The 16,921-nt window shown below is 36.3% G+C and overlaps 1 protein-coding gene across 3 annotated transcripts in view; it reads right to left on the bottom strand.

Moving 5' to 3' along the window:
• WDR27 (WD repeat domain 27) overlaps positions 1 to 16,921 on the bottom strand; it is a 100,327-nt gene that overhangs the window by 48,343 nt on the left and 35,063 nt on the right. For 2 of the 3 annotated variants that reach the window (XM_090135464.1, XM_031613335.2), the window contains exons 21-22: positions 15,659 to 15,756; positions 4,723 to 4,825 (exon numbers count right to left, since the gene is read on the bottom strand). In XM_090135464.1, the coding sequence (XP_089991590.1) occupies positions 4,723 to 4,825; positions 15,659 to 15,756 (201 nt within the window). The remainder of the gene's footprint in view (positions 1 to 4,722; positions 4,826 to 15,658; positions 15,757 to 16,921) is intronic. The other variant, XR_016464251.1, reaches the window with a different exon arrangement.

Below are 16,921 nucleotides of genomic sequence, written 5' to 3'. Positions count from 1 at the left end.
TCAACAAGCAAAAGCAAGACATACTGTACTAGCCATTGTATAAACATGATATAAGAATGGTGGTTAGAAAAAAAAAAAACAGAAATACTTCAAATACAATGTTGTTTAAATATTTTGATAAAGTCATTTAAAATACTATGAAAATTCAAAATTTGAATTCCAGACCTTAGCATAATACTTTTGGAAGTTTTCTTAAAATGCTTACTTGAGATTTCTGAAGAACAGAGAAAGAATTGAGATACCACCAGAAGTAGCTAATATATTAACCAGGCTTTTTTTTTTAGTTTTTAGTTTTTGACAATATGTTTTTCAGATATATAAAAAAAATATATTTTTTTTCTTAAATTCCTGAATGATAGTTCTTCATACAAGTTGGGATTTGAATGCTAAAAAAAATAATAACCCTCTTTCAGTCTGTAGAAGAAACTAGATGGAAAAGATACTGATGAATTCAGTAAAGAAAAAAAAGTTTCAAGCTAGGCAATACTTTCCCTCAGTATAATAAAGCAGAGGCTGTCCAAAGTCAAAATATAAAATATAGTAGCAATAGAAATCTGACTTAAAAGAACATTTCAGCTTTGTTAGCATTGTAACTAGCAAATTTGTATCCCAGTAATCCAAAAGGAGGACTTTCCTTCCTGCACTGGAATATATGAAGTCCTGTAGTAAGCATGCACAAAGTAACTTGCTAAAATTCAAACAAGAAGTTCTGAAGACCAAAACACCTTTCTTCTCAAAGAACTTAAGAAATCACAAAGGAACAGGACTTGGAACTTGGCTAAAGCAAAAATGTGTTTCCCTGCACTGAATAAAACATTGTCAAAACATCACTATACCGTGAGATGTTCAATCAAAAGAACACTGGATAAAATAAGGAAAAAAACTTAAAATATTTAAGCTACTTCAAATAGTAAAGCTACATCCATTGCCATTTCTCAAAGCCAAAATATATGTGAGCAAGTAGATGATGACTTTAACAGATAGCAGCACTGTTTTTTTAATACATTTCTGAGAAAGAAATATTTTTAAAGTAACATATCATGATATAATTATGGATAAAAATAAAACTAAGAATTCTGTTACATAATTCCCTTTTTCATTCTCATAAAATAACTTATTAATATAATCCAATACGAAAAGTCATAAAAGATCATCTGATTTCAGATGGTGAATTTTAGGACTAAATAAACAGCAGGGAATAAAACAGTAAATATATTGCTCAGTACATCTGAAATTCCATGTGGAATATCAACTTTTGTAACTATTTAGAACAACTACAAACAAATTGTACAGTGTGCGTTATGCCAGATGCAGAATCTTGTACCTGAAAATAACTGAGTCAGAAACACATGGTGTAACGTGGTTCACAGGCTTACAGATCACTTTGGACATGACCCCTAACTAGTATGTAATCAGCATCATTTGTAAAGTGAGAATTAACTATAAAAGCAATATTGCACAAATGTTAACATTCAGGAATTCTGCAAGTGGCCAGGATTGATGCATAAGTATCAAATCAACATACCCTATATCCTGTCCCTCCTTTCACTGTCAATGTCCTTCTGGATATGAAAAACTCAACTACCTCTGAATTTGGTGCCTTCACATTTTTAATCTCAGATTTAGAACATGCTTCAAAGGTATCACTATAGGTGAAGTCCTGCACTTCAGTAAAAAGCTTAAATAAAATGGAAGAATTTCATACAATATGCTTGCATTTTTGTTATTGATGTAGCAACCTCTTATACTGAAAAAATACTCTGGGTTTTCAGAGTGGGTCAGTCAAACTCAGCCTGTGAGACTTGACTTGGAAACAGACTTAAATTAGCAAATTGCATTTCATCAATGGGGCCAAAATATGCCACTAAAGTCTAAATTTTGAAAAAAACATAATAAACTGAAAACAATTTAAGACCCAAATGTTTATTACTGCATACCCTATTTCATTTCTGGGAACTTGGAATTTATACAGAGAGCCTCAGGGTATTAAAAAAAAAGAACCTAATTAGACATGAAGTAAAACAGTAACTAGGACTACACTGAGCACAGGAACATATCTATTTTTAAAAGAAGCATTTCAGACTTCTCAAATACTTTTATCCTTTTAGAATAAGATTTCATTGGTCAGATAACATTTAGGTAAACTTTTTTTTTTTTTTTTAACAGAAACCAGGAAAATGGAAATCTAAACCCAGCAGCAATATTTGTCTAACATCCTTGGCACTATTTCTTGATAGTAAGAAACTTCAAACTGTCCACTTGTTAAACAGCCAGAAATTATATTTAAAAGAGTCAATCCACTTCATTTACAGCCTTAGGTTCCTTAAGTTGAAGACCGGAACCAATATTAGAAATGCTAACTTTCTACATTTTTTAATCACTATGAATTATGAAAAGGCTTATCACAGTTCAAAACCAGGATACTGTGGGTGCCAGCTTTGATCAAACTGTCAAGTCCTACACAATTCTTGGCAAAGATTCCTTTCAAGTGGGAGTAGGCAGGTATGGAAACACTTGCAACACATGACTTACAATATGTACGCACACAAAAGCAGTTCACATCAAAGTAAGAGGTTACTTTAGCCAAACAGAAGCTATACCAATCAGTTCTTGCATCAAACAGGCTGTAATACTTCATAATAAAGTAAAAGGCAGACAGAAGTTGCAACTCTTTACTTATAACATCATTTTTCTGTTTTCCTACTCTTTCCCCTGTGGAATATGGCTTTGATTTTGCTGTTAGAAAACGCCACCGGCACGTATTTCTCTCTGGCAAACATTGTAAAACACAAAAGGCATTTTGTGATTAGTATTTCTCAATTATATCCCAGTTCTTCCCCTAGTAACTTAAAAATCAATCGTATTTATTAACCATATGGTGCAAGCATTGTATGTGATAAACTAAACTCAAAGATGATTGAGTTGTAGTATCTTTCCACTAATGAATAACATTTCATTATTTAGGAATGACCAAATAAACTTTTCTCCAGCACTAATATGTTTTTACCCCTTTCATAATTCCAGTGGACATTAACTCATTGAATATTATCTGCAAAAATATCTGAGTTCTTGGTACTCTTAAACTTGCTCCAGTTGCACATCAGTCAATTTGTTAGAATGTTACCTGTTTTATAATGTGAATGAACTATTCCTTGTCATGTTCAATTTTTATTTTATTTTTTTTCCAAAAGGAAAGACAAAAGTATAATCAGTCAAAATGTTTCAAAGAGAAGTCTACAAATGTCCCTGAGCTGTATTTTGTCCTAACAAGCTGTAGCAAGTTTCTCAGAAACTGAAACTTGACTCAGACTTCCAATGGGGACAGCAAGAACAACGAAAGATCTCTATGGACATTGATGTAAATTATGCAAAATTCCAACCCATGAGACACACTAAATTGTATTGACTGACACTGTGCTCACCAGGGACTACGTGCCAACTGGAGCAGGATGCAATCTAGCTATTCAGCTTCCTATAATGAGCTACCAATTGCCAAGAATTTGGAGTAAGGGTAAAATCATACTCTATAAATTTATTTTCTAACAGCAACCTTTCTTAACAAAAGCTTTATGGCAAAAGAGAAAAGGTTTTACAACAATATCTCTTTTTATACTATTCATCCTCAACATTAATTAGAATCTCAACTAATTACATAGTATGCGTCATGAGTTGGGATCAATATTAGATATGTTTCATTTTACAAATAAAAGCTTCTGTTCTGTATTGAAAACTACATTCTCAAATGCAAATTACCAGAAACTTGAAAAATATATCTTATCATGGAAACCATGAGAATATACTAGCTATTGCCAAATCTTCAGCAATCTGCCAATAAAACCTTTATCCTTCACACATGATTGGAGTCAGTATTTCAAACTGGCTACAAAAGTAAATTCCATTTGCTCTGAATTTGAAGCTGACCAGAAACCTTGTGTCCAATTCTTAATGAGTCACCTAGAAAGACCTAAAAGTTAAACAGCTTTCCTAAACAAGTATTTTGGAAGAATGTATTTATAAGCCCAATTTCAAAGAGCAAAACTACTAGCTTGCAAGTATCTACCTCTTAATAAACACCAGGGAAAACCTTGTGCCAACTACACAGGATACTAAGTTAAAATTATGTGCAAACTCAGAAAGGTAGCAAGCAATACACTTTTACTCAAGACTCTTTGCTAGGAGTAGCTAATTTAAGTATAGTAGACACTGAGTGAGAAAAGACCCAGTCTGCAAGGGATGAACAAAAAATTCTAAACACAGCTGAGGGTCTGTTCATTTTGTATTCACAGTGTTCCTAAGAAACCAGCAACAAAAGCTTCACCACCTTGTGTTTGATTGCCTAGATAAATTGATGTGTAGTTGCTACACAGTTCCAGTGGTCAAATACACAAACACTATACACGCTGCATAAAGCCGTGTTATAGACAATAACATTCTCTTCAACTTTGATGGCATGTAACAACTGTAAGTCAGGTACTGTGAAAGCTTCAAGAGATTAGCTCTTAATCACTACAAGTGACAAAATTTGTTCATTTCCCACACAAAGTAAAGAAAATAAACATCGGGAATCAACTGCTAGTGCTACATAATAGGTAAGCGTATAAAAGTGCAATTGACCTCAGTTTTGCATGTTAAGCTGAATCTTAGGAATATGCATGAAGGAACAACATTGCATACAAGTACGTCCTGTAGTTTCGGAGGAAAACAAATGAAAACATTACTTACACACTTGTCATCTGAACCACTGGCTATAAACTTCCCACAAGGAGATACTGCAATTCCACAGGGGTAGGAGCGGCTACCGCGCCCTTCAAATCGACGTTCGCACCTTCAGAGAAGTTTCAGAAAGTCTCATTAATAAAAAAATACAGACTAGCTCTTTTCCTGCCATTTTCATGAAATTCTGCGTAAGTCTCATCACTTTTCTTAGTGTACAAATTTAACTAAGGCAAATGCACTAAGTTATAAATATCTGTCATAGGATTTGTGAAATCTGAAAGGCAATGAAGAGTATCACTGAATAAAAATAAAATGAGTGCACAATGGACAATGTGCAGGACAATGCCCAAACATTAGCCTTGTTTAGTTTACAAAGGTAAAAACATCATTAGCATTTAGAAATAATGCCTGCCATTAAACTACCATAGTTAGCTACCATAGAACCATAGAATGGCTTAGGTTGAAATCAGCATTAGACATCATCCAGTTCCAACCTCCCTGCTGTGGGAAGGGCTGCCACCCACCAGACCAGGCTGCCAATGGCCCCATCCAAGCTAGCCTTGAATGCCTTCAGAGATGAGGCATCCACAGCTTCTCTGGGTAACCTATTGTGTCTCACCACCCTATCTCCTGGAGGAAAGCCAAACCAACACTGCTGGAAGCATAGAGTGTTTATGTAAAAGCCAGTCTTCTCTCTGAAGCTTCAGAAATTCCCCTCAAGCAACTTCCATTGAATCAAGATGCAGAATGTTGAATCATAACGTAAATAATTACTGCTTGCTTTTTTTTTATACTCAAATCTGGATATTTAATTTAATTTGTGCTGCTGTATTTACATTTACTCCATGCATTAGTCTATTGCATCTTGTAAAATCAATACACAACTGACATTCCAAAATCATAAATATTTGAATATAAATATATCTACGGTACAACTGTAATTAATCTCTTATCTGTATTAGTATAGTGTAAAGGAAGGATTGCATTTAAATTTCACAGAAGGAATTAATTCCCTATTTTAAATGTTAATATTGCAAGATAGCATTACTAGCATTGTGGAATAAGCGTTTGATGTCTGGGCACAGCAGGGCAATTTAAGAAAAATTTTAAGTGAGATGAAGATCACTATCCATCTTAGAAAGTCCACTGTGATAGCTTTGTAGTCACAGCAAAACCAAAGAAAAAAAAAAAGTACAATTTATAGTTGTTTCAAAGTTAAAAGCCATTTAATACACGTAAAAATTAGAGCTCCAATCACATTCAGAATGATTGTTTACAAATGTGTGCCTCATTTAAAAGTTTAATTAAATAAATGACTTTTCATACTGTCTGATAGTGATTAGATAAGGGGGAATGATTTTAAACAGATTTAGAATTGATATTAAGACATTTTTTACGTGGGTGAGGGTGGCGAGGCACTGGCACAGGCTGCCCAGAGAAGCTGTGAATGCCCCATCCCTAAGGAGATGGGGTCCTGAGCAGCCTGATCTGATGGGTGGCAGCCCGGTCCATGGCAGGGGTTGGGATGGATGGGCTTTAAGGTCTGTTCCAACCCAAGTCATTCTATGATTCTATACCCACAAGAAGTTAGAATTTCAAAACTGACATAATAATTTGCATTCCTCTTCTGCCTTCATTGTGAATGCTATCACACAATCTTTTGCCTTACAAAACAAACGTTTTGCCATCACTCAGCTGTCACACACTCCTCACGTATGCTAAGTCAAGGAACAGAATTGAAAGAGTAAAAAACGTCTGCCAACACCTGTGATACACAGTTTTCCCTGGCCAGTAACATCATTAACATTGCATTAATGCAATCGACTGAACTCGCCTGCAGAAACGTTTATGTTTTTAAACCATTTTGTTCTCTTTCAGATGTATATATGTCTGAATGCCAAGTTGATCTTGTTTACCCATGTGAAACAGGCAAATAAACAAAAACATTACTGTGTAACTGATTCAACGTATACTTGAACAAAGCACAAAAGGACACTTTTGAGTGCATGAAAATGCATCATTTTACAGAGCTTAACTCTCAAAGATTATACTGAGATTCAACCAAATATGTAAAAAAGCTACTGATTTCAGTGGACTTTTTTTAGTATTGAGTAACCAGATCTTTCATCTCAGGCTAGTTCTGATATAATACTACACAAATAGCACAATTTAAAAATTATGCAGTTCAAAAAGAAGTAAATTATAAAGACATTCAATTACTGCAAGTACTACATAAAAATATTCTTTCACTTCAGTTTCCATATAACTCTTGAGTTCATATTCAGAGACTTTCAAAAACAAATGGATGCCATTATATAACCTGCCTCTATTCAAGCTTTCCATTGTCAGAAAAGGAAAACATCAGCTACCTCAGACTTTTCTCCAAAGCAGCACTCTATCACATAAGACTCCAAAGGTTAGGTAAAGTAGAACAAGTAGCAGAATACATATTTAAATCACATTTTCAGAGAGAAAAATGAACAATATTCATAATTTCTCTGTCACGCATGGATATGCCTCCAGGATCACCTAACTTCTTTAAGGAGACAACTAGCCATAAGGATTAGTTCACAGAGTGTAAGCCCTCATTCCATAAGTGCTAATTTCCATGACGAACTGTTTCTTCTTCATAGAAACATCCACAAATATATCGCTGATGACATTGCAAAAGAATTTGACTCTGCTGCTACATCCAGTAACTCAGTTCTCTACCTATGAATGGATTCATAAGAAATAACACAATTCCAAGGCTTCCACTGATCTTTTTTCTGCTGCACTACTGCAGTGTAAAACAAAGGCTGAGTCATAGGACAATACAACTTTTCCCCTTGCTACTGCAGCTACAGTAATAACTAACAACCTGGATTCCATTTTCTTAGTTGTTCCCCATTACAGACACGTTGTATTTTCCATTACAAGTATAGTTACTTTCCCAATCCCTCAAAATTCTGCTCTAAGATGACATTTCAAAAGAGTGATTCCAGTTAAACTTTCCACACAATCTGGCAGAAATTTTGCCACACTATCTATTATCTCCAGGTACTACAGTGATGAAAAGAAGTGAAAAAAGCAGCTTTTAAAAAATAGCTGCTATTACACAATTTTAGCTTATTCTAGGAGTTCACTTATTTCAGCCATTATTTTTCTCCTGTTGTGTTAAGTAGCAACAGGTGGTGATCAAACTTATTTTGGACACTGCAAGCCTCCCTCGGCCAACTGGCATGCTGTCCCTGCCTCCTGAGAATAAATCTCTGGTCAGAACTTTTCAGGGGTTACCATGGAAAACATCTGGTAATTGCATGGGACAGCAAATAGCCAAATTTTCCCTATGTTTTCTAATGTACAGCTTTTAGACTACTTTCCAAAACAATGTATCTTATGTCACAAACAAATTCGTAGAATACTGGGGAAAAAAATGTAGCTTTTTTTCTGTCTTTGAAAAAGAAAGATACCAAAATAGTACATCTTGATATATCAGGGAATGTGTAAATGAGTCTATTTCAATCTTCTCGCTACATTCAGAATAAACTTGTTAGCAGCCCAAAGCTTTCCTCTTTTAAACCACCTCATCTTTTACTCTATTACTTTGTCCCTGTGCTCCACTATTTGCTCAGAGAATATATAATACCAGCAGATCCATTGAGATGCTATGAATATCCAAGTATAACCTGACAGGAGTCGTAGCTACCTCAGATGTACTGTACACGTGGGTTTCATTTAAAACACATGCTGAACTCTTCATATAGGAGCTCAGCATGCTTTCAGCAACAGTGTGAAGCAGAGACCACACATTTCCTATCCTGTATGCCTTGATGCAACCCCAATCCCAAACTTGGAGGAACTCCAGCCACTGCTTATCCCTTTCTCCTTTCTTATCCTCAGATAACACTCAAATCTTTAGAGGGAATAAAAAAAAAAAAGAGAGAGAAAGAGAGTAATCATGGGATTCTCATGTTCAGAAGAGACCAAGAAGAAAAAGTAGTAATTTGTTTCTTAATATGTGTTTTTGTGTATCTTGCTCAGGATATCATGCAACTAGTGGAGACAGAAACTGAAAATTTTCTGAAAACTGAAAGTAATTCATTTAAATTGCACGTCTGACCCTAATGCTCTCAAAGTGTAATTGTTAGAAAATGTATGAGATGAGTTCCATGTGCCTGCAAGAATTCTACTGAAGCATGCTGCCAAGAGAGCTTATGATCTAGTTGCACAAGATCATAATACAAGTTGGAGATATTACTTTCATGTCAAAAACTGTCTTGTATAAAGACCTGGCAAATCTTTTCAGAGGCTGAAAGAGGGTGAAACTAATTTTCTCTCAGGTCTTCCACCAAAGTACTGTCATGACCGTGAGTAATCTGCAAGAGAAGTTCAGTATGTTCAAATAAACTAATATTCTTCAAAAATCTTCACTGTGGTCCCACAAGTGCACACTGCCTTCTTCCAGGAGATAAGGAACAACTGCTCCAGCAGCAAACATAGTTGGAGCAGTTGAACTTCTATTCCTTAACACTTCAGAGTCAGTCAGAGGAGGAGTGCTGCTGCCACAAAAGGCATTAATAGTGGTGGTGCCTGGAGGCTCCTCACAACATGCTACTTCTGACAGTTTCAGTGGTGACAAGAGCAATCTAGTAGCTGTCACGCCTACTTTCCCAAACAGTACAGTAGCAGCGCAGTCCTCTAAACAGGGCAATAGCTTTTCTGTTCTCTTCCCACTTCTGTGTAGAAAATGAGCATCTGATAGAACAGCACTACCGTCTCAATCTCTGGATTAATTCCCAATTTCATCTGTCCTTTTCCATCCTACTTTCTAATTACACGTCACAGCAGTTGTCACAGAGATAGATAGTATGGAGAACTTGCTGGGACAAGTAGAGAAGTGCAGGTTTCACAGAATTATAGAATGGCTGCAATTAGAACCTCGAGAAGTCATCTAATCCAACTTGACTGCTTAAGCAGGGGCATGGGACCATGTCCAGGAGGCTTTTAAGGAGACTCCAAGAAGGGAGACCCCCACAGATTATCCAGGCAATCTGCCACAGTGCTGTTACCCCCACAGTAAAAGAGTTTTTAAGAGGGAACACCCTATGCCCATTACATCTTGTCCTGTCATGAGACGCTACTGACAAGAGCCCTGATCCCCCTTCCTTAAACCCTCCCCTCAAGTACTTACGCACATTGATGATACCACCCTCAATTCTTGCCTCCTCCAGGTTGAATAGTCCCAACTCCCTCAGTCTTTCTGCATAGGAGAAAGACTCCAGTCCCTTTAACGCTTTTCTAGCACTACACTGAATTCTCCCTAATAGCTGCATAGCTCTCTTGTAATAGAGAGACCAGACTGGACATGTTCTCCAAGTGCAGACTCACCAAGGCTGAGAACAGGTGAAGGATCACCTACTTTGACCTGCTGGCAATACTCCTCTTGATGCATTAGCCTTTTTTGCTCCAAGATCACATTGCTGGCTTAGATTCACCTTGGGGTCTTCCAGCATCCTCAGGTCCTTTTCTGCCAAACTGCTTTCCAGCTGCATGGTTGTTCCCTGCCACATACAGGACTCTGTACTCCCCACTCTTAAACTTAATGATCTTGCCAGCCCACTTTTCCAGTCTGTCAGGATAGCTGCACAACCCTCTGGTGCATCATTTACTTCTCCCAGTTTTGTAGTGTCTTCTGCTCATCTGTTGATGAGGACATGCTCAATTCCACCATCCAGATTACTAACAGAAATATTGAACAGGATCAGTCTCAGGACTCATCCTCAGAGTATTCCACTAGTTACTGGCCTTCAGGCTAGACTTTGTGCCATCTATCACCATCCTCTGGGCCTAGCTGTTCAGGCAGTTTTCAATCCCCTTGCTGTGTGCTCCTCCATCCCATGCTCCATCAGTCTCTCTATGAGGATCCTACAGGAATCAGCAGCAAAAGCCTTCAAATGAAGTCCAAGTAGACTATATGCACCACTTTCCTTTTGTCTACGAGGCCAACCATTACAACACAGAGGTTCATATTGGTGAAGTACCACTTCCCCCCTCTCCCTGCCATGAATCCATGGTGACTACTCCTAATGACTCCGGACCTTTGCAGTCCATAAAATGGTTTTCAGAATTAGTTGTTCTACTACCTTCCCAAGGACTGAAGTGAGGCTAACTAGCTTTTAGTTCCCTGGACCTTGCACCTTCCAAAGGGCATACTCCTTAGAAATTAATAAAAACTGATAATATATAGAAATTACAGAAACAATGTCTATGACCAGATAGATATAAGAACAACTTCTGAATAGATATTGTAAGGCTACATCTCAAAAACAGCCAATTTGCCTGCACAAACAGGATTTTTGCCCTGGTAAACTCGTATTCTTCCAAATACTAAGTATCTTGAATTAAGACATCTGCTCTGTTGTTGCAGGTGTTCTTCCTGCAAAGGGAAGGAAATAACCGATAAGGACAGAGACAGAATGTTTATTCATGTCTTAGATCGTGAAAAGACTCTTTGCTATTTACATAATACTTTACAGATTTCTGCATATAGTACCAATGTTATTATTAAAAAACTGAATAAATAACTCTCTTGGAACATTAACCAGTTTGATTTCAAAACTGCATGGAATGGTCTTCATACTTATGAGAAGAGCACTTTCTTAGTTTTAATTATCAGTATATTTTCTGGAGTAGAAACTTTAAAAAAAAAAAAGGAAGCATTACAAGGCATTCCTCAGCATGCATTTCCAGACCTAAGCTCATTATGTGAAAAATAAATAAAATGGTGAATGCTCTTGTCAGAATGCAGAAAGAGCAGGACTGACATAAACAGGAAATTTGCCAAGAAGTCAAGGGCAACTAAGGCACAGACCTATAAGATAGTTCTGGCTAAAACTGGATGCCCAGGACTAAGCTTAAAAGGAGAGCCAGGAGAAAAGGACAGAGTGTGTCAGTAATGAGTTAAGGCTGGTCTGAGCATTTAAGGCCCACTGAGGCTCTCTGGGCCCTTACAAGTACAGTCTGTAGCTTAAGCTACATCTGAAAAAAACAAGATAATTCTAGGACATGCAATTAGTGTTATAAAGAAGGGTAAATCTACATGCCAATATGACTTCAGCCACATTTTACTGATAAGCAAGAAAGCAGAAGAGTTGAAATCCACCTGGAAGAAAGGCTTTCACCACTTCACATTCTGTAACTCCTCTTATGCCTGTGACTGCTTGAAATGAAACATGCAAGGAAAACTGCAAGCTGCTGCAGAAATCCTGACAGCTGATTTTTTCCCCCCAATATCAGCCAGTCATGAAGAGTACTCATGAAGTTTTCCTGGTGAATGTGAGCTTATGCTACAAGTTCATTGTCAGTAAATCAGACATTTACAAAAGTGCAGAGGGCAACACACTGAATTGGTGGTTTCCTCCTAACATCATGAATGGAAGAAGCTTTCTTTATTGTGGATATTATATCACAGTTATTTAATCCGTAAGTGGGAAGAAAAAGATGAAGGGTAAGAAGTAAAAACTGTTACATGAAGTTTAAATGACAAACATAAGGAATCAGCTGGCATTTAGTCTAGTCTGCCATTTGTGGTTGTTATGGTGTAAGGGAATGGGATTTTCCTTAGTTTTTAAGTTACTATGTTCTAAATGTCAATTTTACAGCAATGAGATGCAGAAATCTGTCTCACCACTCTGTTTTAATGAAACACAGTAGTCACTAAAAACACATGGTGGATAAGAAGGCTTGATCTATATTTGGCCCTGCCAACTGCTGTCATTCCAATACAGACTTAGGATGAATATTAAATAGTAAAGGCAACAGGTACAGACATCAGTGCTAGACTATGTTCTACAGTGAATCAGTGCTAGACTCCTGACTTTAAGAGAAGTTGTAATGCTTCTGAAATACATTCAACAGGAGATAAATGGGTAAAGATGACAAAGTGGTAAAGCTTTTATGTTTTATGGGCAATTAAGAGCCTATAATGTTTCAACACAAAGAGGATTTAAACTCTTTCAAAAAAGTTAAGTATGCAAACTCCTGGTCAAACATTTGTCTGACTTGGCAATCCTTTAGCTGATAAAAATAAAACTCTTCTCAAACTGAGATATAATAGGAATCTAACTTCCATGTTCACTGCATCCAACTTAAACTATAGATAAGCAATTTCACTTTTTCCTCCATGCAGCCACTGTTTGGACAAAAGACAGGCTTAATATGCTTTCTACAGCTGATCAAAAGTCATTATCTTTCCCTATCACACACATTTATAATGCTGATACTTCATTATAGTAACCTGAAAGAACAGCAGCCAAAGTTGGCGGTTCATCCAAGAAGATCTAACCTCACCTCCTTAGAGTTGCTTTCTAGATTGTCTGGAACTTTTCTTAGCTATGGTTCTAAATGAGGAGCAGAACATAGGAAAAGTATAAAAATGTTGACTATCTTCAGATGTAACTTTAAAAATCCACGCATTTAAAAGCAAATGAAGCAGGAGTCTGAGCAAGTCCAAACATCACTAGTAGTGTCCAAGATTCTCTCATTTATTGGCAAGATGACCTGGCTGTGTGAGGTTGGCTGGCAACATCAGAAAGTTAAAATGCCTTTTCTTGTACCACCTTCAGAGGAACTCATAAGACTTTCTGGCACCCTCTGAAGCAGCACTGGAATGCTTCCAAACCACCAATATTGAAAGAGACAGATGGATTCACAGCTTTATCCAGTAAGGATGATGAAGTTGAAAGTGCAAAAACACTCTCACTCTCTTCAAGACCAGAGAAAAGATCAAATAAATTAATTTCCACAGTGACAAAAAAGAAGTTTGATGATACAGACTGACTGGGGAAGAAAAAAATCTACTTTTTCTGAGTTTCATAAGAAAAGAAAAAGCTTAATATGTTCAAAATCTATAAAGCTGTAAGTCAGGTTCAAATGTCTGAAAATAAACTCTATGCAAGGGTTAAAAAAAATCCCTGTGATTCCTCAAGTCAGTTATGATTAAAGCAATGCATACCAGCAAACCATGTCAGAAAAATGAGAAATGGAGAATAGGAAAAAGGATCCAAAAAAAAAAAAAGGCAATAAGATAAAACAAAATTAAAACAGTTTTCACCATGGTTGCCTGAACATTTAAAACAAAAATCAACAAAGTTGAGATCTTGAAGTTAGCGGTACTACTCACAGTGCTGCAAACACTACAAATGAGAAGGTGGAATTACCTTTTCTATATATCAGAAACAATGAAAAAAGATTTCAATGAACAAACCTTACTCTGGCAAACCCAAAGCAGAAAAAAAAAAAAGGTCATTCCAAAGGGACCATTCAAAACACAATAATGGCAGACGCACTAACTTCACAAATCAACAAGTGTAAGAGATGAAAGGAATTGGCCCACCATAAGATTGTTTAGGAATTAATCTCTTCTGTATGTGTAAGGGATGGACTGGATTTGATTGGACAAGACATATAAACAGAACAGCAAGAAGTTTTCAGTGCATGTAACTGTATAGAGGACCTAACACTTCAGCAAAGACCTTTTCCAAGTTCAGATAAAGCTTTCCAAACTCAGCCATTTCAAAATTATTTATGTGTAAAGCACCTGGTGAACACATTAGGAAAAAGTGAGCAGCTTTCTTCCTTATGAGAACACTCAAGAATACATTTTAAAATACAGATTTAACCTGTAGCCAGAGGAATGAGAGAAAATTTCATTTTTAAAAATTGAGTTACTTTTCCCAAAAAAGTTACAAGCAAAAGTAGTGATTTATTTTTTCTCTACAGTGGTTACCATCATTGATCACTGTATAACGTGAAACAAACACACATATGCACACAATACTCAATGCACACCCTGAAAATATGCGTCATTAAGATCTTGAATAATCTTTCTTTTTTAAAGTTTGACTAACAGAACTCAGCAGACACTAGAATATACTGACTTTGCCAAATTAAATACGATGCAAGAACATAAATTATTTCTTTCTTCCCAGGACCTATTTATTTAATTGATTGCCCAGATTTTACACTTTAACTATTTTACCATTCACCTGCTCTACTCATAAGTATTTTGAAATGAAGAGACAGATAAGTGACCTGTGAAAAGCTATTTACTTTTTCATTACTCTTCTAGCAACAGAGTTAAAGCAGCTTATTAGAAAAACATAAGAAGGTAACAGATTCCAACCTCTGCATTCTCTATTTTCATTATTTTTTGACATTCAATACAGGTAATACAGTAATGCTTTTGGCAAGAACACACGTGCCCCCTATAGGTTTAATGCATTCTTACCACAGAAACATGAAAATAATTGAAACAATCAGTAAGCATCTCCTAAATAGAAAATTCACTACCAGAAAAGAATATTTTTGACCCCTTTGATGTTTACATACTCAGAATGAATAGGAATTCTTACATATTTGAGCATCTTCCCCATCCAAATCACTTTCCTTTTAAATACAGTTCTTTTAACCAGCATAGCTTGTCCTAAGTATTTCCTTTACTGTGTAATGTTCTTATCTACCACACTCCCTCTATCCCATAGCTTTCATTATAAAAATGTAAAAGCTTACATAAGCTTTTTTGAAAAAGTGCAGCATATTATTCTGAGTTTATCATAATGTAGGATGCATATTTACATAACTACATAGATGATTTATTATGATGTTGTTACAATTATTTGTATTTTATGAACTGGATCATAAATGTCACTTTCTTTAGCAGTAATGATATGCTCCTTTGGAAATAACATTAGCACCCAATATTCAATATAGCATTTTATAAATACAATTAGATATCAAGTTGGGTAAGGTATAGGTGATAAATCTTGAGTATTTAATGATTTACACATAAACATAACTATGACTGAGAAACCAAGGAGTAAAAATCTACAAATCCAATTCCAAAGCAAGTATGACAATAAAAGAATGCCCTTTTATTCCAAGATATCTAATTCAGCCTTACTTGAGAGTTCTTAAATCCCAGAGTTTGATGCCATCACCTATAGCTGTGGTCATGAAAAGGTTGTAAGCTTCAGGCTTCTGAGTGCTGAATGCTGATCCCTGTAAATATTAAAATTAATTTCAAGTAACAGTTGTAGTGCTAGAGGTTAGATCATTCAAGAATAAATGTTAAGCATTTTATTAGATTATGGGATAGAAAGCTTTTCTGCAGAAACACAAAGGAGTACAGAGAAACACTGGCATATGGAGAAACCCCTACAACGCCATGAGAAAAGTGTAGCATTGTCTTAAATTCTTTCCAGGACAGCCATGAGCCCTTTGATCCAGGGGTGACACCTACCAAAAAATGAGTCAAAGGGAATCTCTGGATCACCACACAGTGACAGCAGCAATCGCCAATAAGTATGGGTTTAATTATGGAAGTAGGGGAAAAACATTTTGTGATTGAACAAGACTTTATGGACCTGTGTGTCCTGGCATAAGTGAGGGTCTGGGAACCATCTAGAGATGGCCTGTTGATCTAGGTGCCAGCAACTGGAGAGATCAGAATGAGTGAAATTAAATGACAGCAGCTGAAGTTGGACGATGGTAATAGGAGCCAAGGGTCTGAAGTACAAGCAACTGGGACAATCGAGGGTGCATAAGCAAGCACATTATCACTTGCAAACTTCAAGTAGGACTAGCCAGCAATCAGGTGAAGTAGCTTGGGGGCCAGGTGTGTGTGCATGTCAGGGTGTGAAGAGCCCAGGAGAGCTGACTTCCAGAAGGTTAAGGCCATCTGACATAGAAATTTAAGATTTTCTTGTTACTGAGGGACAAAAGAAAAAAAAAAAGCATTCCAGGCATTATTATTGGTCAACAGCACTTCAAATAATTTTCATGCCATCAAAAACTAAATATTCTACACCTTTTTCTAGACGTGGCCGAACTATTGATCAATTACCAAAATCTGAATTGGCCTTTGGTCACTCATTAGGAAATAATAAATTTCAACAGTTAATTTAGAGGACTGTAACAATCATAAAATAACTAATCAATTTTCTTTTCACAGTAAACAGATATGCAATGCAAGCAGGGATTATTTTAACAACTTCTAGTTTGAAGTTACTTTTTTCAGACTGCAAATATTATTATGGTCTAGGTGAGGAACAAGAAGAGTAAAAACATAAAACTTCAAGGAATTAACTACCTTGACAAAGTCAAACTACACAATACAGATAACCAGAGTAGTCAAGTGTTCAACTAAAAGCCAAGCTTAGCCCTG

This window comes from Phasianus colchicus, chromosome 2 (assembly GCF_987193195.1).
Source record: "Phasianus colchicus chromosome 2, bPhaCol1.hap1.1, whole genome shotgun sequence".
Lineage (NCBI taxonomy): Eukaryota > Metazoa > Chordata > Aves > Galliformes > Phasianidae > Phasianus > Phasianus colchicus.
This window is presented reverse-complemented; position numbering and strand designations above follow the sequence as displayed.